This window comes from Leguminivora glycinivorella, chromosome 13, assembly GCF_023078275.1.
Source record: "Leguminivora glycinivorella isolate SPB_JAAS2020 chromosome 13, LegGlyc_1.1, whole genome shotgun sequence".
Lineage (NCBI taxonomy): Eukaryota > Metazoa > Arthropoda > Insecta > Lepidoptera > Tortricidae > Leguminivora > Leguminivora glycinivorella.
This window is the reverse complement of record NC_062983.1, coordinates 22,885,218-22,909,365: the sequence shown is the minus strand read 5'-3', so window position 1 is coordinate 22,909,365 and position 24,148 is coordinate 22,885,218. Positions and strand designations below refer to the sequence as shown.

General features: G+C 42.7%; 1 protein-coding gene across 1 annotated transcript; it reads right to left on the bottom strand.

The window, feature by feature from the left end:
- Positions 1-1,725: 1,725 nt before the first annotated feature.
- Positions 1,726-24,128, bottom strand: LOC125232909 (protein kinase C). The gene is made up of 20 exons (XM_048138745.1): positions 23,993-24,128; positions 23,688-23,820; positions 23,491-23,605; positions 22,947-23,007; positions 21,843-21,896; positions 19,263-19,464; positions 18,630-18,661; positions 18,473-18,543; positions 17,023-17,173; positions 16,666-16,802; positions 16,122-16,206; positions 15,080-15,274; positions 14,532-14,650; positions 13,733-13,965; positions 12,446-12,594; positions 11,987-12,039; positions 11,472-11,658; positions 10,828-10,964; positions 10,120-10,218; positions 1,726-9,943 (listed from the first exon to the last, which is right to left on the bottom strand). The coding sequence occupies exons 1-20, from the start codon at positions 24,087-24,089 to the stop codon at positions 9,860-9,862; spliced, it is 2,394 nt and encodes a 797-aa protein (XP_047994702.1). The 5' UTR covers positions 24,090-24,128; the 3' UTR covers positions 1,726-9,859.
- Between the last annotated feature and the right edge of the window lie 20 nt (positions 24,129-24,148).

Below are 24,148 nucleotides of genomic sequence, written 5' to 3'. Positions count from 1 at the left end.
TTCAGCTCGGTGCGCGACCCTTGCCCTGCTATCGCTTAATGTATTAGAAGGGTTAATGTATTAGAATGAGGTAGGCTGGGACACAAATGCTACTTCATTAGAGTCGTCGACTCATCGTGTATATTGAAATGCTAAGACGATCCACTTTTAATGTGAGATACACTTCTGAATCATCTGTACAAAATGGGAATACAGCAGGTCCTTAGTTGGCGAGTCTAGCATCAGTAATTCAGCTCTGCGCGCGACCCTTGCCCCGCTATCGCTTCATTAGGGCGCCACGTTACAACAGGGAAAATGTATTAGAATGAGGTAGGCTGGGATACGGATGTTAGTTTATTAGGGTCATCGTGTACACTTGCGTTGTCGCGCGCGAGTCCATACATCAAGCGCGATTTCAAGTATGAACTCGCCCGGATCCGTGCATGGAGGAGCAGATATATTGGAGCGGCTAGCGTGTTCTTAATGATTTTTTTTTATCGTGTCAACAACATACATTATGAATTCTTCTTTGGATTACAGACCTTTTTTATACACACAATATTATTCCGATCATCGAAATTCGAAGTCGTTAACTTCTACGGAGGAGCAGTGTTTCTTAACAAAGTGTATTTGTATACCTGCAACAGTCTGATGTTTTCTGTTAAATAACCTGTGTTTTTAGATTTGTTTTAAATATCTTGACCACTTATTTGATTGATTAGTATTACTGACTAGCGTACTAAACAACACAACAAGTTTCCCTTCTGTCTCTCGGTGTACATTAGATTCCAGCGAGTCTGTTCGCGTTAAAGGTTAGCGCGCTCTCGACGTTGCTTTGTTGTGGACTTCATTAGCCGGCGCTCCGAGTAGGGCCCGGAAAGGCTGCACAATAAATTTAGACGAGTAGATACAGCATATCGGAAACAGAGCTGCTCTAAAAGTTTAAGTATTTGAACTCTACTACATTATGACTTAATTAAGAATTAGAGGAACTGGCTTCAATTTTGAAGCAAATTATAGTCTTGCTTATAGTTATTATTAGGGTCACTTGCACTACCGAAAATAGAGGGTTAACCCGTCATTTTGTATAGAATTTGACAGTTGACAGCCCACTAACTGTGAGTTAAGCGGGTGGTGCAAGCGTTCAAACAGTTCGAACGTAAATAAATTACCTATACAGGATGCTTGTCACATGAACCGACAACATTTTTTGGGGGTTTGTGACGTCATTCCGTCCTTGGAACCTTGGCCTAGGAGCCACGGTTTTGGACCCGATTTTCTTTCCTTAACCATACTAATTACTAACTCTCTCCATTAAAATTAGATTTCAATTCAGTTTATTTGTAATAAAAAGGCCATGTGTTCGCTTTATGCTGCAATTTGTAACAGTATTAAACAAATTATGCATTTAACTCCACAAAAAAAAGTTATGGGGCTTCGAATATCACATTCTGGATGATTTAGGAACAAAAAAAATCGTATCTCCAGAATCGTGGCTCCTAGGACCAAGAAATGTTGTCGGTCGGTAGCCAAACAGCCAAACACCACCTACATAAAGGTTAATTTAGGTTTCTGATGTGCCCATAAAAATAGGTATATGGTCGAGTCCCCATCAAATATATCGAGCTGCCAAACACGGCCAGACTTTAGAGCTCCAATATATCTGATGGCGATTGTATTGGTACAGAATGGATTTAAAACATGGATGTAGGAAGTTGGTAAGAAGGTGAAGTAAAACAACCTGTATATAATCTATTTTTTTCATTGATTTAATAGACATGTAGGTAGGTTACATATACATATTTATCTCACCATAAAACTATATTATATGCATTAATTTACTCAGCTATGTGACCTAATAGTGATCAGTGAACCAACAACAAATATAGGTATGGCCTTACAACACTAAGGCCTGGACCGGACACCTGTTCTATCATGAAGCCGACACTATAAGGCAACATGCGATACAGTTTGTTCTTAGTGCCTTTACTATGTTTACAGTGAATGCTCCTCCAGGCCTTATTATTGCAAGGGTGGCGCGCCGCAGCCGCCGCAGGGCGGCCGGGGAGCGCGGTTCTACGGATACCAACAAACAATTTTAACATTCAACTTATCTATGTGAGTCGATCTAACAATCAAAATGGGTTATTAAGCAAGCTTGATCGATTGTCTCCGTCGAGCCGCTCACATTTCACATACGTAACATTTTCCTAGCGGCGGCGGGCCGGCGACCCTTATATTATGCTCAGAACTCGACTAGGATCAAAGCACCGACTGGAGGGTCACTGTCAGGTAGGCAGAGAACAGACAACTAACTAATAAACACTGCTGAATTCCGCGTTAAGTCACTTGCATCATTATTTCTGTAGGTGGCGCCACTTTAATTCAATATAACGCCATCTGGTTCAGAACAACTAGATGGCGTTAGTAAGTTACTTCTAGAACTAAAGTCGCCTCATACAATACCAATGAGACACGGGACTTTAAATAAAAGTCTCCAATGAAAACAAAACTGCAATCATACGCAAGAATTCACCATTTTACATACTACCTCGAGACGGATTATTTACCACCCCCAGCTCCCTGGCGTGACCCGCCCGGTGTGCCCGCGGCACAACCTCACTGGTACACTATACTAATAATCTCTGTTTATTAATCTACGCCGCCGGCCCCGCTGTCGAACCCGTGTGATACACTGGCAAGAAATTAACTAAAAACATAACAAAATAAAGGCTTACAGCCGCTTTGTACAATAAAAATACATTTTCTTTGGCTTTAACACCTCTGGGAAGCGTAAAATATACCTTTGTATAAGCGTTTAAAATGAGTAAGTGATCGGTCCGTCGGCAGGCGGGTACATTTGTGCGGTTAACTGCGAATTTAGGTGTTCATGAAAATAACATTTGGAGCAATTGAACTGAACGCTAGAAACGTCAACCTTCAGTCGACGGCGGGCTTCACCAAGACACCAATCGTTCATTGAAAACGCCACACGAAACTCAAATAATACACGAAAATTGTATACACATGATTTTTTTAATGACTGATTGTGTAACTTTATTAGGCGTTAGTCGATGTACGATTATAACCTTGGCTTAGGTTCCCCGCTTTTAATAAAGATTGACGCAGGCAACTCAAGCGAATTGTCGAATCATCATATTTTAATATATTAACGTTACATTTCTACCCTGGATTCAAAACAAATATTGCACAATTGAAACATCACGTATTAAGTATTTTTTAAAAGAATATCTGAATCTCTTTTTTTATTTTTTAGTGCCCTCAGACGGAACTTATATTTTCTGTGTTGATTGTGTATCCACCTGCCGACGGAGTACATAAAACAATGCTCTATGTTTGACACAGGACAATACATGTAATTATATATATGTAAAGAAAACAGCGTGATATGTTAGGTTAGGGCGCACTACGCGCGCGTGGCCACGCTCGCGCTCGGCGGGGCCCGGCGCGGAGCGAGCGGCTACTGTATCACGATGTGGCTAATATGTGGCTAACAAATGGTGTTGTGCGAAACCGTTCGGTGACATTCAATAAAATCATGAGATCACATCTTATCAAAATAAAAAAATACAATCCAACTCTTAACTACTTATTATGACAATATTTTCACAGGTTTTGTTGTGATACTTCGTAGTAAAACCATCTGCTATTAAATGTATACGCAAATAAAACTAGTTAAATAGTAAATTTCATAATTATAATATATAATTATACTACAACAATAATAGATTTGATTAAAACCTTGGAGTTTATGATCGCATCATTCCCCGAGTTTACGTATGAAGTTATAAAATGTCACCAAACCCTCCAGTAAGTCAAAATGAGTATAATATGATAGAATACGTTTGCGAGGTTACGTAACAACGTGACTAGTGGCGACTTACTCTTATTGCACTTAAACCCTCAACACATACCCTGTCACGGAAACAACACATTGCACTGTACATTATATGCCATTTTAAATAATTTTATAAAAACTATATACTTACAGTAAAACAATATCTAATAAATAACAGATTCATAATCTGGCAATTAGATTTACTAACATTCTGATTTAACATTTAAACAAAAAATTCAGTTTACAGTCCAACTATAAATACAATTGTAAACATATTCAAGTATAAACATTGGATTAGTTATTTTACTACTATCGGGAGGAAGTATTTGGATATTTATAAAATCAACTTGGGGAACAAACCGATTGTGCACCAATTCCCTTCGTTCTTACAATCTCCATAGATAAACAATCAACTCCTCTGACAGGGTATGCGTACATCATAAACGACTAACTCCCTAAGTGACGTGTGAACCTATAATATAGTTATGTAATAAAGTGCGCCCCGCCGAGGGCGCGGCGCGCTACGAAACGGTCGAGTCAACCGAGCTTTGTACGTGGTCTAGGACATTTGGCACAAACGGTGACGGCTTCTTCATATACTATTTATTAACAAGCGTAAATTGCATTCATGACAGACAGGTAAATGATAGAGATTGTACATGTGTCCTTCGATGTTGCAGGTGGCGTCATTAAGTGTTTCAGTTTCATATACCGCATGTACTTCAAGAGATCCCACACAAGTATTTTGAGCGTCTGCGTCGAGTCCGCTGTAACTACAGAAAATTGTGCCGCTGCGCACTAGTGCCAATGTCGCTGCAAAGACACTCGCGAAACACCAGTGTGGAGTTTCTCTAAGTCTTTCATCAGATATGTTGAAGTGTATTAAGTAATGCAACAACGGTAAATTTCTCTAAACTTTCATATTACATATTTACTAGATGGTGCTGACTACTAGACTGAGGTATATCGGAAGAATTTAGCATTAGCACAACCTCGCTAAATGACGCCATCTTCAATAAAAAAGTATCGGACGATGTGCGGACGGTCTCTATTATTTACCCGTCCGTAATTGTACTGTACATCTACGACAGACGTAGAGATCGGAAGAAATAGAACTCTAGAGATTCTTAAACCCGAAGTATCGGAAGGGAGAAGCGAACTCAGACGAGTCGAAACACTATAATTACCAACTATTGTACATCATATATTCCTCTTTTAAATAAACTTTTAGAATCGCAAAAAATTAAAACACGTGTAAAATTCTCTTAGAAAAATGATTAAAAAACATATGTTCAAAAATGTTTAAACTCTCAATAACAAACGGATGCGGACAGTCGCGCGGCGGCGGGGGGGGGCCTGCGGCCGGGACCGCGGCGGCGGGGAGGGCCTGCGGCCGGGACCAAACCTACTATACTTATCATACACTACTCTGCTCCGAGAAGACATTACTGGATACATTTTTAACCCTTTTCAAGCTGCACTATAAGGTTATATCAAATTCCAAATAATACCGCTTTAACATTTCACAGTGCAATCTAATTCGAACCCTCACTGGGAATATTCTACTGTCGCGAATGCAATGGACAAATCGTAATATGCCCGAGAAAAAGGTTAACGACTACATGAACCCCTCTAGTTGCAGTTGAAAATCAATAACCTCGAGCCCAAGGGAGGTTTAAGACTTTTCAATTTTGTTAGCGGTATCGCGTCCGTGTTTATTACATTTGCCGACGCGATGTCGCGAGCAACGCGAGGGGTTACCTGTACACCTATTTACACTTCAGACATTCTTAGCACGCCAACTGAAAAGAGTGATTATGAAATGGAAAGAGTCTGACTAATCTTACTCTGCAGATGAGTTCCAATAGAGTGAATCAAGTTAGCCGGACTCTAGCCATGTCATGTAAGGGGTCGTTTACATTATGTTGAGTAGTGTCCCCGTCCCGCGCCGCCGCGCGCTCTTACAGCGCGCCGCGCCGCTCTCAACCCGACTACGTACGTCTAGAACAAAGCTTGCCTACACTGTGCATTGTGTTCAAATTATATGTACTTTATTCAGCGAATAATATTACACTATCGGCTTCAAAATCCCATAGATAAGATAAAACAACCTGCGTGATTCAGAACTACCAGTAACTTCATTTTTGTTTTAGAAAAGAATTTTTTATACAAAATAATGATTCTAGGATGTCATTATTGAGTAGCAGTGTAAGATACGAGATTTTTTCAAAATAGTGATAAAATATAAAGGCAAAACTTGATATTTGAGGTTCTACCGCAATAACCGAAACAACCACTTCGTTAGTTCTTTCTAGTTGATTTGATGACCACTTTGCCGTCCTAGCTTCCCGCTGGCCTACATAGTAGCAAGTATAGTTGAATATATAAATACCTAGCAAACCTTCCTGTCAGTACACTGTCGGGTGGAGATCGGTCGGCGCGCGCTCTTACGCTTAACTGACTAGTTAGACGCCCCGCGAGCGGCGCCCGCGCGGCCGGTAATCCTATCCGTAGGACGCTCTCACCGGCTGGCTTCAAACACACTATCGGTACTTACATACGTACTACCATTCTCTTGGCTAAACATATCCTGAGTTAAGCCTAGCTTAATATGGCAGAGCAAAATACTACTCTACAAAATATAAAAAGATAGTGTACAATTATGTAACACGTGAGATATATTGCCAAGAACAGGGTTAAATGTGTGGAGATAATAGATTCGGTACCGAGTCCATTATGCTAAGATTATCATTTGTGCATTAAAGTATTAATTTAAAAAAAATGCGAGATTCTATTGCATGATAAAAACAGTAGTTATTGTTTTTACGACTGTATTTGGTGTCACGTCATTTTAAATATGTCAATTTCTTTACACACCATTCTTAATCGTGTACAGACTTTAGCCACATACCGACAGTATTTTAAACCCAATTACGTGTAAGAGCGTGCTAACGGGAATACGTCGCCGCGACGCACCAATAGGAGGCGAGATGTGATTCGACGGCTCACTTATCATAGACGGATAATACTTGCAAATTCATACAACTACAACAGTGACGGTGGCCACGATCACGTGATAAAGATATGATAAAGCATCAGTCTCTTGCTACCGAGAAGTGCCAAAACGATAAAAATGCATTATATTATGTTTATCGCGCGATAAAAGCATCCATAGGCCTAATAGGCACGGCCGGCCATGAACTGATATTTGTACACGATTTTATGTAAAATCTGTCACAAATATATCATTGACACGTATCATAGCGACGGCGCGTGCCGTTCAAATATAACCTAATCTCTTCGACGTACAAATATGCGCTCACATTTGTGCGTTCCTCGCTGAACCGCGCACATCTCGCCCCTGCGCCGCGGCCCTTACGCTACGTTAGTACGACGCACATCAAAAATAAACCAGCACTCACATCACTTACGCTATAACAGAGAAACGCCCAAACACGATACATACATACGCGATTACACAGTGGACACGGAAAGCCTCGCGGCCGCTCCGCGACTAGTGCCACCACTATTACCATAAACAAATCCACCGAACGAAGCCCTCCCGGACACGCCACTATCAAAACAACGTACACAAAATCAAAATAACAGCTTTAATCTAGTACAAGGAACCGTGGCATCATAGAATCCGGGGGGCGACCGAAATGAACACGAAATTAGTTATAAACATGTCGTTAGACGGGCAACACGTACAGAGATTTATAATTAATATTATTAATATTATAATACACTAACAACTACATAAAGCATCACTCGTGCGCGGCGCACGCGCTGCCACGCCCGTGGCGCACGCGCGGCGCGCACTGACGACTACCGCTCTAACAACATAGCCTTTGGTTCCGGTCAATACTAACTCATAAAAACGTTAATAAATAAATTCATTGAACATCACTCAAAATGTACCAGAGGTACCAATACAAATGTTGACTCGATCGATTTTTTGCTTCTAACGATCTCATTGTGATCCTGGTGTGTCTCCTGGCTAACTAAAAAATGTTCTTTGAGATTATTTTCAGTCAACTCAGAAATATTTGATAATAACTTGTGTATAGCGACGTTTCAATCGATTGACCACGTTTGTGCGATATCATACGAGGGTTCTGAACCAATACATGATGGCACCCTGAGTCATCCACTAACTACCCTGCTACGGTAAAAACGATGAATCTTATCACATATTTCTTATCAAGATACACTGTTTTACAGTAACAAGACAGAAACCTTTTAACATTGTATGTTATCAACAAGCTCTCTGAGCTAAGAAAAGCAGCAAAAACTCGATCGACCCAACAATAAAAATAGAAATAAAAAGAAGCGCGTTTGCCGCGAATACTGTCAAACAAAACCCCTAGTGAGTATTGGGGCGCGTTCCGGACGGAACGCGCGGACTAGAAGCGGCCGGGCCGTCCTGCTAGTCTAACCAGGCGGGCGACAGAAAGTTACAACATACCTACGATTTTTAAGAATAATTCTATCAATTGGTATCATTTGGAACTAGTGGCTAGGCCTACTTGAAATACGTAGGTATGTATCGGATCGTAAAGCAAAGCTGTAAGCTGGCCAACGTCGATACGAAGTATAGTCTAATGGCATACTTTATATCATTGTTACAGCACTTTTTTTAGGTTAAGTACCTGTTAATTGCAGATGAGATGACTTTGAAACAGCCAAACATTCTTAAAGTCATCGTTTTATTGTAAACCAACTAAACATAAATATATCATCACAAAGTGCTACAGATTATCGCGTTGCGACTACATATGATAGAGAACGCAGCATCGCTACCAAATATACTGTCATTTCTTATTTGAGCCTTAAGGAGCGCAGTATTAGAAGGCGAAACGATATGCTGAACGTTTTTTATTAAAAGATCAACTTGTATATTCGTAACCTTCTGTCTAACGTTTAGGAAAAGTATCTAGCATACAAAAACCAGTCGATAAATGAAACTATATGCGATAAATGACAGTTCTGGATGAAGTATTATTTCCGCTAAACGTGTCTGACTAGAGCCGCCGCTGCGTCGCGCCTGCAGCCGGCCGGGCGGCGACGTGGGGTTTACTGATTCCGCCTCCGCTTTACACCCGAATATTCAATCTCCAATATTTACAACGATAAATAATTGCTCTAACTCTTCCATTTATATATAATCTGTGCCGGCGGCGCCGGGACTCGCGCACGATCGATCTCGTACACGGTTACACCTTTACGATAATGTATTAGGTAAATAAATCTTAGCCCTTAACTGTACTCGCGGCGGCCGGCGAGCTCGTGAGCGAATACTTTTTCTTAATTTAAAATGACGCGCGATAAACTCGAGCGCATCGTTAAGAGCACTATGTCGCATTATACCCTTGTAGACAAATATATTATGTCATCTGATTATTTAGATGCATTAAGCTGTTACATCTAAATTGTCCGCTGGTAACTTACCAAAAACAATTGAATGGCTACGTACCTACGTCTATCGATCGCCTATAAAAGTATAATACAACATGGCGGTTTACAATGAACGGAGAACAATTCGCCGTCGCCGGCCGCCGCGTATTAGATCGCCGGCTCGCGTGTGTGGACAGAATTTCATAAGAACCGGCCCGGAACTATACCGCAACGTTCCAACGTCGGAGCCGCCTTATTAACTCTCCAAAGTAAACGTATCATAAGATGTAAATCCTCGCAGTCACCTTTATTATGAATAGGCAGTACGTAAAATACTAATCGTGCGTTCAGTTCAATCTCTTTAATCTTCGCCACATACGGTAACTTTCACGCCCCGCATGCGGAGGTCGTCGCAGACGTAACCGGCGGCACAGGATAGTAATTTACAAATACGATCATGAAATTCACGAAAGCGACGACTGCGAGATAGCATCTATACTCTAGCCGACAATTGTTGAGCCGGAACGGAGATTAAAGGAGCACGTTTTTGTAAGAGTTACCTGTTTATGAATAAGGCAGCCTCAACGTTAGAGCAGGCGCGGGGAGGGGGAGGGGGAGGGGGACTCAGTTGACGGGCGCGAGCGCGGGCGCCGGCGCCGGCGTCGGCGTGAAGTCCGAGTTCACGAACGAGAAGCCGCGGAACTCCTCCTGCAATTAACATGATCGTCGTTACAATTCAATTGTTCAATTGTTTGTCTACTCTGGTAAAACGGGGCAAAAAACTGAAACTAGGAATGCCTTATTTTCAAGCCGGTCCTTGGATTACGTTTCGACTCCGCGTACTAAAGAAGAACACGCGTAAGTTTCTTCACAGAATCACGTACCTGGTTGATGGTGCGCACGACGTCGGGCGGCACGGGCGTGAGCACGGGCTCCTCCTTCGTGAACTCCGCGTCAAAGTTCACCGCCTCGCGCTTGCTCTTCTGCAAATACAACATTACATTTCGTCAGTTTATTTCTCACAACTCAAGTGGTACACTGATAATTGGTACATAACAGTAAATTTCGTTTTAGCCTATTTAAGAACTCGAAAGGTTAGTCTCTCATACATTAGAATTACAAGCATTTTCGACGGATAAATCAGTTTTTAAGTCTACATATAAAATGTATTTTGATAGCGGGTCAATGAGGGCAGCTACCAGATCCCGTGCTGCTACACGAAAATACTCATAGGAAACCATCCTTCGATTTCTAATTATTGAATATTGCCGTTTAGAAATTTCACAGAAAAAAATATTTTACGTAAAAAAAATTGTTTAGGCGAATCGATCCCATTTTAATCTCAAGATCAAAAGCTCGCATGAGACTAAATAAAATCCATTTAGAACAACTAAAAATCGAAACATGCTTTTCTCTAACTATACATAGGTCATTTTGGCAGCGCCGCGTGCCGATATATTTTACGGTGACCGACGAATAATGTACAAGCCTCGTAGAAATGTAGTCCGGCGCGACAGAGCCAATACGCAAGAGCGATAGAGATAGAAGAGATAGATCGGTACGAGAGAGATATCGTCAGTGAGGCCGCATACCTTGGGGCGGAAGGGCGGGCGCAGACGGCGCTGCTGCAGCGCGTCCCAGTCCACGTCCTTGAAGAACGCGTGCGCGCGGATACCGCCCGCGCCGCCCGCCACGCCCAGCCGCCGCGCCGGGTTCTTCGTCATGAAGCCTGCGGGGGGGGGGGCTCGTTACATACACGTCAACGTTACACTATTCTAGAGATACACACGTTCATGGGACACGATCATTGTTTATCAGTCGGATCATATGATCGCTCGAAATCGACATGATCCTCCCGACTGCGCCGAGTCATCATCCTCCTTGCGTTATCCCGGCGTTAGCCACCGATCCCGAGATTTGGCGTAGGCGCGATGTTTTCCTTCACCGAAAAGCGACTGGCATTCGAATGACATTTTCACACATAAGTTCAGAAAAACTCATCGGTACGTGCCGGGTTCGAACCCGCGACCTCCGGATCGAAAGTCGCACGCTCTTACCGCTAGGCCACTAGCGCTTTACCGACTGCGCCAAATATACTTTGCGTATTCACACACTTCTGTCCATACACTCGCGCGTGAAAGGTGAATACTGGGCACACGCATGAGGTTGCATTGTTGAACGAGCAGACGAGGCCGACACGTCGTATAGGAGAAGACGTGTCCGTCCGTGCACTCACCCTTGAGGATGGACACGGCGTCCTTGGACAGCCACACGGGGTAGAGCACGTCGTCGTGCAGGATGGACTCGAACAGGTCGTCCTCGTTGTCCGCCTCGAAGGGCGGCTGGCCGGCCAGCATCTCGTACAGCAGCACGCCCAGCGCCCACCAGTCCACCGACGGACCGTACTCCAACTCTTGCAGGATCTACACACAAACGTACATAATCACCAACTTCTCATTAACAAAATACACACGCGTGATATGATTCACTCTTACAAAATAGTGTTCCTCTACAGGAAAAATCCAGCTAGACCAAGTTCTCCATTCATAGTTACGGCATCACTCAACATATTCACGTAGAAAATAAGCCGCCTCGCAGGGAAATTGTCAATCATTGCCGCGCTAGCATTTGTAAGTTATGTGTGAATAAGTACTAATAAGAGTAAGATTACCAACTTCTACGATTGGAATTGAGCGCCTGGTGAATTTTATTTAAATAAAAACAGATGGTTTGATGTCTGGAAAAACATACCTCTGGGGCTATGTAGTCTGGAGTACCGCAAAAGGTTGTAGTCGTCGCTCCGTCTGAAATAAATACTTATGTTAAAATTCCTCAAAAATGACACATTTTAAATGCTGGTAGTACTTTGTCCTCAGATCTCATAATCTGAAAGTCACAGGGCACCTCTGCGGTAGACAGACAATCAAAAAAGGTCCATCTTTCGCAGCTCCCCTCCAGCGCTTTTTATAATCATAGGACAAAAAGATTTTTACATATTGTTGTGTTATTAATAACGACAGTTATCTTCTCAGCTTAGTTTGATGATCTATAAAATGGTTTCTGTAAAGATCGCCACATTTAAATTTGGTAGAATTAGTCGAACAATAGTTAGAGTTCAAATTAGAACAGGGATTGGCAACTTTTCAGGTGAAAAGCAGTGATTTGAACAGCTGAGTCGTACGCCAACAGTCACCTGGTCTAGAAACTGACCTAGTATGCCTTCTTTGCACATGCCGAAGTCTGCGAGCTTGCAGTGTCCGTCCGCGTCGAGGAGGATGTTGTCGAGCTTCAGGTCGCGGTAGATGACTCCGTGCGCGTGCAGGAACTGTAGCGCCAGGGTCACCTCGGCTGCGTAGAACCTGGGAAACGAACGGAACTTTTAATAAACTTGTCATACTCTTTTATGGTGAGTATGTGTCACGCTCTGCTCCCCGCGCTGCCGTAATGATGCCATCACTAGTCACAGACTGATTTAGTCGAGTGTATGGCCCAATACGAATAGCATGTGAGAGTTCTCACTTCTGGCAATGTACAGAATATCTTACCTCGCTCGGGGCTCGTCGAACTTCCTGGCGCGCTGTATCTGGAACATGAGGGAGCCGCCGTCGACGTACTCCATGACGAAGAACAGCCGGTCCCTGGTCTGGAAGGCGCAGTGAGCGTGGTGTACAGAATGCGTACCTCGCTCGGGGCTCGTCGAACTTCCTGGCGCGCTGTATCTGGAACATGAGGTCGCCGCCGTCGACGTACTCCATGACGAAGAACAGCCGGTCCCTGGTCTGGAAGGCGCAGTGAGCGTGGTGTACAGAATGCGTACCTCGCTCGGGGCTCGTCGAACTTCCTGGCGCGCTGTATCTGGAACATGAGGTCGCCGCCGTCGACGTACTCCATGACGAAGAACAGCCGGTCCCTGGTCTGGAAGGCGCAGTGAGCGTGGTGTACAGAATGCGTACCTCGCTCGGGGCTCGTCGAACTTCCTGGCGCGCTGTATCTGGAACATGAGGTCGCCGCCGTCGACGTACTCCATGACGAAGAACAGCCGGTCCCTGGTCTGGAAGGCGCAGTGAGCGTGGTGTACAGAATGCGTACCTCGCTCGGGGCTCGTCGAACTTCCTGGCGCGCTGTATCTGGAACATGAGGTCGCCGCCGTCGACGTACTCCATGACGAAGAACAGCCGGTCCCTGGTCTGGAAGGCGCAGTGAGCGTGGTGTACAGAATGCGTACCTCGCTCGGGGCTCGTCGAACTTCCTGGCGCGCTGTATCTGGAACATGAGGTCGCCGCCGTCGACGTACTCCATGACGAAGAACAGCCGGTCCCTGGTCTGGAAGGCGCAGTGAGCGTGGTGTACAGAATGCGTACCTCGCTCGGGGCTCGTCGAACTTCCTGGCGCGCTGTATCTGGAACATGAGGTCGCCGCCGTCGACGTACTCCATGACGAAGAACAGCCGGTCCCTGGTCTGGAAGGCGCAGTGAGCGTGGTGTACAGAATGCGTACCTCGCTCGGGGCTCGTCGAACTTCCTGGCGCGCTGTATCTGGAACATGAGGTCGCCGCCGTCGACGTACTCCATGACGAAGAACAGCCGGTCCCTGGTCTGGAAGGCGCAGTGCAGCGCGGTGAGGAAGGGGTGGCGCGCGGCGAGCGCCAGCACGCGCCGCTCCGTCAGCGTGCACTCCACGTCGTCGTCCTGGATTATGGCGTCCTTCTTCAGCACTTTCACTGCGTACACCTAAACAATAACTCGATTAAGCACTAACACGAGTGAGTAGCAAGCGGGGCGTAATTTATTTCGGGATTTTGTCCTCAGATCTCATAATCTTAAAGTCACGGGGCACCTCTGCGGCCGACGGACAAAATAACCGTCTTTCGCAGCCCCCCTCCAGCGCTTTTTTTAATCATAGGACTTCTTTAATATAAGTAACAAAATGTGAGTGTGTTTAGTAAAACGTCCCACTTTGTCGGTTACCATTAAGGCGAGATTTACTTGTATCTTTAATATCTTTATATGAATAAACTGACAAAGCGGCTTTATAGCAATCGACAAAGTGGGACGTTTTCCGGTGGACACTCACCAATACTAATGAAATATTCCTTCGGAGTACTTGACTTTCTCACGAAGTATTTTTTGACGTTCCAGTACAATATAAGTAAACTATGTCTAATCTGGAAGAATGTATGTACATAATATCAATTCAGTGTAAAAAGAATACAGTGTTAAACATTTTAAATTTCTTCTCCTTTCGCGAAAGAGCAACAGCAGAGTTGAAGTGGTAATACAATGTTTTCAAGTGGTACCTCGTCGGTGCCCTTCTTCTCAGCCAGCATGACCTTGCCGAAGGACCCTTTCCCCAGCACCTTGATGAAGGTGAAGTCCTCCAGCGACACCTTGTCGCGCGCGCCCGCCGCGTCGCCACCTAAACGCACACCCGTTTAAAAATGTTGTCTGGCCTACTTATGCCATTCAAATACTATTTGTTAATGTAGCATTTGCCTTGAAAACTTGGCGTTTTTCGACTCAACCGACGTATATCATTAATTATATTATTATAAACGTCTGAACATAAACATTATACACTTACATAAATATGTAGGTAACTTAACTGACACCAGTACCAGTGTGCTACTGCAGAACTTAATGTGCTAGTAATTAAGGTAGATATTAAAAATACATGTGAAGACTTTCAATTAGGTGGATTTATTATTTTTCAGAATACAAACATACTCGTAAGCTCGTAACTAAGACAAAATACTTTCATAAACTTTAGTAAAATCCACCGAATTTGAAAGCCCTGAAAATTAAAAAAATCCATAACCAAAAAAGCGTGCAAACCAAAAAAAGGAACCTTCGTAGCACGTAAATATGTCTTTGAGGTCGTCCCAGTGGTCCCCACCGCTCGGCGCCGCCGGTATGTACTCGCCGAAAGACGGTATCAAGTCGAACGACGGTACCAAGTTGTACGGCGGTACCAAGTTGTACGGCGGTACCAAGTCGAACGGCGGTACGAAGTCGTACGGCGACGACATGAGCAGGTCCAGCACTAGTGTGGGATGCAAACAAACACGGTAACAACACAACATCAACAAAACAAGCCACTAAAACATAACACATTGGGGTGCTAACATTAAGGAATAAAAAGTTAAAAAAAATTAACAAGCACTTTTTTGTTTATTTAGAATGTTAAGTCTCATTCGTCAAAATCAGCTCTTCATTTAACGCTTCGCCGTGTTCGGGTTAGCGAGGAAAATAAATTTCATGCTAAGTGATTAAACTGGTGATTTATGATGAATTGGAAGTGATATTAAAATTTCACAACATTTGAACAACAAAGAAACACATGATTAATAGTGCATTCATTGTAGTAAGATTAAAGAATGGTCAGTTAAAATCACCTACAGTCGTTTGTTTTTTGTTCAGTAGCAGATATATATTAAAACGTATGTATCCACAAAATTACGCTGCGCTCCAAGACAAAAATTGTCAATGCGGCTCGGAAAGCGGGCCTAGCTAAAGTGGCTGTGGGCTGGACACGTCTGCCGCATGCCGAGTGAGCTATGATCGCTACAGGGTGGCAACCCGGCCTAAAGCGAAGATCTGGCACCCACCATTTTATATAGAATTTGACCGTTGACAGCCCACTAACCTTGAGTTAAGCGGGTGGTGCAAGTGGCCCTTAAATTTCTTCCTTAATCATTTCCCCGAGACTGTCCAAGACCGGGAAGACTAGGAAAAGTAGGGGGAAGGCCTTTGCCCAACAGTGGGACATAACAGGCTGCCAATAATAAATATTGCATCAAGACAGTTAACCGACCATAAGTAAACCTTGTCACTTGGACATAGGTCATGTGTGGAGTAGTGTGGTGTGGTGTGGTGTGGGAGACACTCACCCTTGTCGTCGTGTTTGTCGAGCGGCTCCTTGTCGGAGTCGGCGGCCGCGTCGCCGCCGCCGCCCTCCATCAGCACCGGGTTGTACTGCAACGGATTATGTTATAGTACATATATTGCCAAAGGTTTCATCAAAGTTTTAAAAAAACACCTTCCAGTGTCATCTTCATCATATGACATTTTATTGCCCACTTCTTCACGTTGACTTGACACGGAGTATATCAGACATGCACAGATTCTGTGCTCAAAGTATCTATAAGTACTTCGTACCGGCGATTAACCTGGTCCGAAGCCAACCTCACCCAGAAATCATCTTCCGAATGTCATCCACTCAAAGCCTACAGACAGTTTTGGTCTTATGGTGTATTTAAAGCACATAATAAACAAATTGTTCTTACAGAAAGACAGTTCAGGGTCGACTTTTATGTAAAGAAGAAATTATCTAATCTAGCAGCGCTCCAGTTGTAGCAATGCGAGCCGATCGTTGCCGGAATCAACCGATCGGGAGTGTCTTAATGATAGGTAAAGGTGTAGTAATGGGGGTACCTTGGAGGTCCTGGGGCGCGGGTTCTTGTCCGGGGAGATGCCCATCTCGGAGAGGATCTCTGCCATGGCCTTGGTGTTGATGCCGCAGTTGTTCGCCACGTTCTTCTGGCAGCGCTTGTGCACGTTCATCGAGCATACTGCAACCAAAAACTTGTCAATATATGCTCGTAAGTCGTCAACTTATCATAGATCAGATATCGTTTTAGAGGCTTTCGGAGAGAAAATTATGGCTATTATTAAATCTATGACAGCTAAAATGTAAAAATATTTTTTTTGTCATGAATTGAATTCTGTTTTGTACAAGTGCACACGGCACGTGCACGCTGTGTCTACATGCGGCTGTGCTGCAGACTGTACCTTCACACTGCAGCCCCTGCTTGATGAGCCCGTAGAGCAGCGAGCCGCAGTGGTCGCAGAAGGTGAACCGCTTGTAGGAGTGCACCACGAAGCGGTGCGGCACGTTCACGCTGAACCGCTGCCCGCCCGACACGCCCACGGCGCTGTGTTGCTGCCAACACAACACTCACAAGTTAGGGATAACCAACAAACCTTAAATCGCGGAATAACCTTGCACAGATCGAGTCATATCGTGAAAAGAATGCCTCGTGAAATAGCTCGGTCTGTGTAGACATGTATCGCAAAAGACAAGGCTCATGTATAGGGAACTTGACTGTAGTTAAAATAAAATATTTTATACCGTGCACGAAATAGCATCAGATAATTATAAGAAAAACATGGACAGAAGTTATTTTAACTCCAATTTCTATTTAATAAGTCAGGTAGAAATAAATACAGTAACTGAGTTGACCGTGGCGTCACTCAATTCGATTTCATGTTAATTCCATATTAACAAGTCGTTAAAATTCGTTTTGACAGTTCTTAAAAAGAAGCTGATTTGACTAGGAGGCAAGTAGCCTATTGCTTAGGGTTAGTCTCATCTGGCAGAATAATTTTGGTCAGAAACACACTTCGCATAACATGTTTCGCAGAAACACTTTTAGTCGAATGTAAATTTTGCAGAAAAAATAGTTGGCATTATTACTACCACGCGTACGACACACTTGGCAGGATATTGTTCTGCAGAATATTACCTTGGTCGAATTTGATTTAGCATAATTTTATATACCTTAATATAATAATCATACAGCATACTTTTACAAGAGCAAGGTTCTGACACGCTATCAAAAAGGAAATACTGTCTCAGAGCCACCGTTAGCTACGACGACGAGCGAAGCGAGGAGGAGTGTTAGGTATCTTGCATCCCTAATACCAATAATAATATAATCAAAAACCAATTTGAAAGGAGAATGACAACTATGCTGCCTAACTATTGTGCACAAATATTATCTGCGAAATTACTTTTCAACTAGAAGACAATTATGCTCATTAACATTATGTCAATATACCATTCGGTATTATAAATATCTGCGAAATTATTTATGTCAAAGCATATTCTGCGTAAGGTGTTTCTGCCAAACGTGACTTCTGCCGCTTCTGAGCCAAGAACGTATTATACGAATCAAATAAATGCGCAAAAAGTTTCTAGCCTAAAGGCCTAGCACATGATGGCCGCGGGAGTATGTCGCCGCGAGATAGATGACACGTCTTTGTCTAATTGTATTAATGACATAAGGACAGGTAGTCTATCTCGCGGCGACATACTCCCGCGGCCATCATGTGCTAGGCCTGCTGACATAGTGAACCATTGCTTATTATTGTTTTGCAATTAGTAGGAAAACATGTGTTTAAGACCTAAGTAGTTAATTGATACTGGCGCAACTACTTATTAAAATTAGAAATAATTTACCTCTTCCTTCATGCCGGGACACTTGGTGACGACGGACGAGTGGCAGCGCTTGTGGACCACGCAGGTGCACACTGCAACAGACGGGACTCGTTAACACTCATCTTTACATCACATTCTGCGGCACAAGTTGGATTTGACAAAAAAGACAAATAATTACCTTGGCATTGATATCCTTGTTTTCCGAGACCCCTGTAATCAAATTGTGACTTTAGTAAACTGGAATGTCTGGAATTCCTTTAATGAAGTTTATATGTAACGATTGCACGCAAAACTAAGTGGAGTAGTGATGGGTTAAAATCTGTATCGCCCATAAGAACGCCTACTTGTCCCTCTCAATTAATGCCGCTAGAAAAAATGCCGCAAGACTCGCTGATATTTGATAGAAGTCATCCAAAGAACGAGGTTATCAACGCGCCGTCGCCCGCTCGCTACGGTCGGCTAGCCTGGGGTTCGCGGGGCGTTCGTTCAGGGCACTCACCAGATGAACTCGCGGCAGTGCGAGCAGAAGGTGGGCTGGCGCAGGAAGGTGGCCATGAACTTGTGTCCGTTGACCTGGTGCACGCGGCGGCGCATGGCGCCCCGGCGGCGCGCGAAGCCCGCGCCCTCCTTGACTCGCGCATGTGGAGACACTCACCAGATGAACTCGCGGCAGTGCGAGCAGAAGGTGGGCTGGCGCAGGAAGGTGGCCATGAACTTGTGTCCGTTGACCTGGTGCACGCGGCGGCGCATGGCGCCCCGGCGGCGCGCGAAGCCCGCGCCCTCCTTGACTCGCGCATGTGGAGACACTCACCAGATGAACTCGCGGCAGTGCGAGCAGAAGGTGGGCTGGCGCAGGAAGGTGGCCATGAACTTGTGTCCGTTGACCTGGTGCACGCGGCGGCGCATGGCGCCCCGGCGGCGCGCGAAGCCCGCGCCCTCCTTGAACTCGCGCCGGCCGCCGCCCGCATGGCCGCCTGCAGGCGCGCGCGCCGCCTCGCCGCCGCCGCCCGAGCCTGCACACACGTACACCACTCACTATTGACACCTCACACGGATCCCGCTTTCAAGATTGCTCTCCGGGTCTATCTAGATCAGTAATTCTTAAAGTGGGCTAGCTCCGCTTTATACTGACGCTGAGCATCATAGGACGTCGAATGAGAACCGAGGCCGCTAGGTTCTAAACTTAAGCGAAGTGATGTGTACAAATTTGAGGACTAACTAAAGAGTTGTGTATTATGTGTCTCCTCTGTACCGTTAGTAATTAAACTGATATGAAATATTGGTACACTATAATTAAATTGTACGATGGAGTATCTAATTCTAAACCTACTGTGGGACAGGGCAATGTTACATTCTGACAACATATTAAAGACCATAATTCGACTCGTGTTACACGGAAGAGATCTATCTAAATGAAATAAGTGTGAAGAAGTTAACATTTATTATTTCTTTACGATAAAGGTACTACTAACATGTTTTTTTTATACTGAATGAGAGGAAAACTCAACGATTAGATTTTTTTCTCTTTCATGGATAATTTAACTTGTGAACTGTTAATTTAAAATAACCATAACACCAAACAATTTAATTTCCACATAAAAAGACCCATTTTCATAGTTTATTACAAGTTAGAATTAGATTTTCTTACGTATTAAATAAATAATAACATAGTAACGTGAATTCTTTCCTACATAATATTATTAGACTAAAATTACTGAAACTTAAAGTAATTGCCGTTCAAATCTATCGCAAAATCAACGTAGCACGAAAGCTTAATGTATGATAAGTAGTATAATAGCAAGCAGCCGCTACAACAAACCACTAGCAGCAGGTGCTTCTCAAACAAAAACATTTCATAATCATAACAGCAGTCCAATACTACTTCACAATCATCATTCAAACCTATCTGTGTTTAAAAACGATATCGGAAATATGCTCGATTTATTCCTAGTTTTTGAATAACAGAAAAGGAGAAGAACGAGCAAAAAAGGAATATGGATCATAATCATAACGTACAATCTGATTTAAATCTGTCTACTTATATTAGAAACTAAGGTCAGAAGAAGCTACGTTTTAGATTCTGAGTAACGAAGTTACGAAATAATTTGAAAGTAAAGGAAAATGCAATTTCCTATAAAATTGAACGTCCAAATTCGTGTCTAAAAAAATTCGGCAGTACAATTTTCCACTTGGTGACCCCCACCGTTGAAGTCAGATATTACTCATTGCAGGATTTGTAGGTAGCGCCAGTGTGGCTAACGAATGTGTAATAGAATAATAAGGACATCTCGTGGTCTCGTCACGCTAACGTGACGGAAACGCGGCAAGAGGCATGCCGCAGGCGATCACAATCTTAGCAGGAAAGGAGGCGTCCATTCATTACGCAAGGAGTTCAGAAGAGGGAGGGGTAACAAATGTCGCGTGAGGGCATAGGCGTCATCCATATATTACGTCACAGTGTAAGGGGGAGGGGGGGGGGGGTCATACTAAATGTGACAAGCCCTGTTAAAGGGATACAAAAAAGCGTGACATAGGGGGGGGGAGGAGTCCAAAAACCTGAAATTTGGTGTGACGTAATATGTGGATGATCCCAAAGAGGTCGAGGTATATATTATCACTTTTAACAAAATCAAAATGCAAATACATAAACGCACGTTATCAATTTAAATTGCATACTATACATAAAAAAATACAATTCCTTGCAATAGACATATATTAAAATAACGTTTTGGAAAGATTTGTAGAAGGGGGGGTTAGAAGGCTATGTCATCCACCACAATATCCACCAGAGAAGGAAGATAGATCATCAAGACATCCTTAATAATACCTCACGTAATTAATAGATGCAGCAAACTAGTGTTTCAATCTCTCTTTACCTGATCATTGGTGTAATTTCTTGGAAAGAATAAACTGTGTCAACAATTACACTGAACGAGTGGCCGTGGAACCCGGTAAACCACATTGATAGTGAAATTATAACGGGAAAATTGACAACTTAAGGTTTTGAACATAAGCTAAATGATTTAGAAAATCTACTATGAATGGCTATTGTATATCAAACTTCCTTGAAACTGAACTGCTAATAAAATTAAAACAAATTTTGACAACCAATATTTTCTAATATGTTTTTAGCAAAGTTTAATTATTAAGATTGGTGCACGCAAACTTGCGCGTTACTTCATACTGAATAAAGCTCAAGTAAATTGCTACCAAACAAAATATCCAAACCTCTACTTTTTAATGGATTTTTTTGTCAATTGTGGCGTAAATTTTGAGGCCAGATGACTCCTAAACAAAAGCGAAGCATCAAGAAATTTGATAACAATTAAATAAACCCTAGAGGAACAATGAGACACGGTCTAAGATAGCACTACTGATAATGAGGACTTACTCTTGCCCGCGAAATATGAGGATTTGGCTTTGGTCTTTGCTGCCATCGCACATCCTGTCAGTAGTGTAGAGTAGCAGTAGACATACAAAGTCCCAAGGTTTAGTACTATAATACTAACTACACTCTTAACCAAACCCGCTATCAATGTTGCAACTCATTGATAATCAGGGTTGGCAAAACCTTAACTATAGGAAATGTGAACTTCACCAAGTAAAATACTAAAATAATAATTATATCAAGCAATGATTTCGTTATATAGTTGCCAGATAATAAATATACATGTTGCATGCTTCCAACACAAACAAAAATTTTGTTTTTACTAATATGAAAACTCTAAACTTGTACATTATAATTGTATTAGGTACAAATATTTGTTAAGATGTGCTTATGTGAAATTTGATGTAAGTTCATTGCCAACCCTTATTCACAAAATTTCCTTACATACATATATAACAGTATTGATAGCAGGGTTTCACAATGGTACTATCAGCAACAATTTTTACTGACTGTCAATGGCCCTTAGATTTTCAAGATAAAGGTAAAGTTTACAAATTGTCAGTTAAAGTGTGGATGATACTACTCTTCATCATCTACATCTACAATCATTATATAGAAATGTAATTTGTGTTGTCTTAGTCAGATGAGAATGAGCCACACATGTGCCACACATTGAATCTTTACTTTCACTTCACTGCTTTAATATTATCTGTGTATTAAACTCATAATCATAACAATGTTTTAACTTATTAATGTTTATCTTGTTTAAGTGAATTGTAAAATTCTTAATGATATTAAATGACCTTAAACCTTTAAACAATAAATCACAGATTCTATTAAAAAATGAAGCTTATCATTAAATGTAGTCATGAATTATATTGGAAGTGTCAAAAATGTTATGTTAAGGATTGCAACCAGTTATTTATATTGTACAGCTCTTTAGGGGTTCTTATTCACATGGAATTAATTGTTAACCAAAACTTGAACTGAAATAAATGATGAATTGCAATCCCTAGGATTATTAAATTCATGAGTCTGAGTTATTTTCAGCTAGCCAATTAAGTGATTAAGTAGGAATGTAGTGTTTGTGATAAACCAATCACTCACCTTGAGAATTCCATTTCAGATCTATTTTCAGATGCAGTTTTCCTTGAGGTTCTAGATCCACCTACAAGGGAAAATACATCATTAATTTATATATAGTTGAGTAAACATGTTTCATAAAACAGTTTAAAAATAATTACTTATAAATAAAACAAAAAGTTTTCATGAATTCATCATTTCTAGTCCAGAATGTTGAGATAGGTAACTAAAATTAATAATTTAAAGAACTTTTATCAAGTGAACAAAATAATAAACACCTCATTTGTTAGCACCTCATATTTGGGTTCAGATGACAATGGCTCTCTTCTCCAGCAATACATGCCTGTCACACTCTGATTAGACAAATGTAAGGCCATCAAACAATCCCAAGACTGATAACCGCTATCACCACAACAAACACACTGATTGCTGATAACATCTTACAACAATACTCATTGTTTGCACTCTTTATCAGAGATTACGGGATATAGATAAGCCATTGTCTCCTAGATCCCTACCAATCACTTGTCAGTAGCTTCAATGCTGTAACACTGTTTTGTTTACTCACCCAAAAGTCTGTGGCGTCTTTATCACGATGAGTTAAATCTTCAAAAGGAATTGTGCAATTTGCAACAAAATCATCCGGAGGTATAGCAGCATCGTGAAATACAGTGATCCCCAAGCTGAAGAAAAAATATGAGTATAAACATACAAGTCCATGGATAATAAATAATATATCATAAACTGGGTCGGAGGGCGCGGTACCTGGAGACGTTCTGCACTTCGTGGATGAAGGTCTCGTTCCAGACGGGGTCGAAGGTCTTGGGCTTGGTGGTGGAGCGGTCCAGGTGGTGCTCGTCCGCGTCGATCGACACGTACGGGTCTATCGGCTGGTCGTCTACAACCAAACACCATATTTACATACATTATAGACACCCATTTTGGTAAACATGCTACGCCTATTTCGAACGAAAATTGACGACTGCGCGACATTTTTCAAGGGCATAATTAATTAGAAACCAGTCATAAGGTTCATAAAGAAAGGATTTAAGACTACGGTCGGGACTCACCTGGTTTCCCGAAGGTCATGTTGTGCCGTTTCTGAAAGTCGGTCGGCCTGAGGCCCGTGGCCTCACACACCTTGACGCGCACCGTTCCGCTGAACATGGCGCTGACACAACCGGATCGCCGGCACCGCGCCGCGCCACCGCACGATCACTTCCACA

Bases quoted from the DNA above. Each gene is read 5' to 3' on its own strand.
- LOC125232909 (XM_048138745.1), bottom strand. From the start codon at position 24,089: ATGTTCAGCGGAACGGTGCGCGTCAAGGTGTGTGAGGCCACGGGCCTC. The intron at 23,008-23,490 runs GTGAGTAAACAA...TTTCCCTTGTAG, and splicing joins AAGACGCCACAGACTTTTGG to GTGGATCTAGAACCTCAAGG. The intron at 10,219-10,827 runs GTATGCGGCCTC...TTGTATTTGCAG, and splicing joins GCCCGCCCTTCCGCCCCAAG to AAGAGCAAGCGCGAGGCGGT.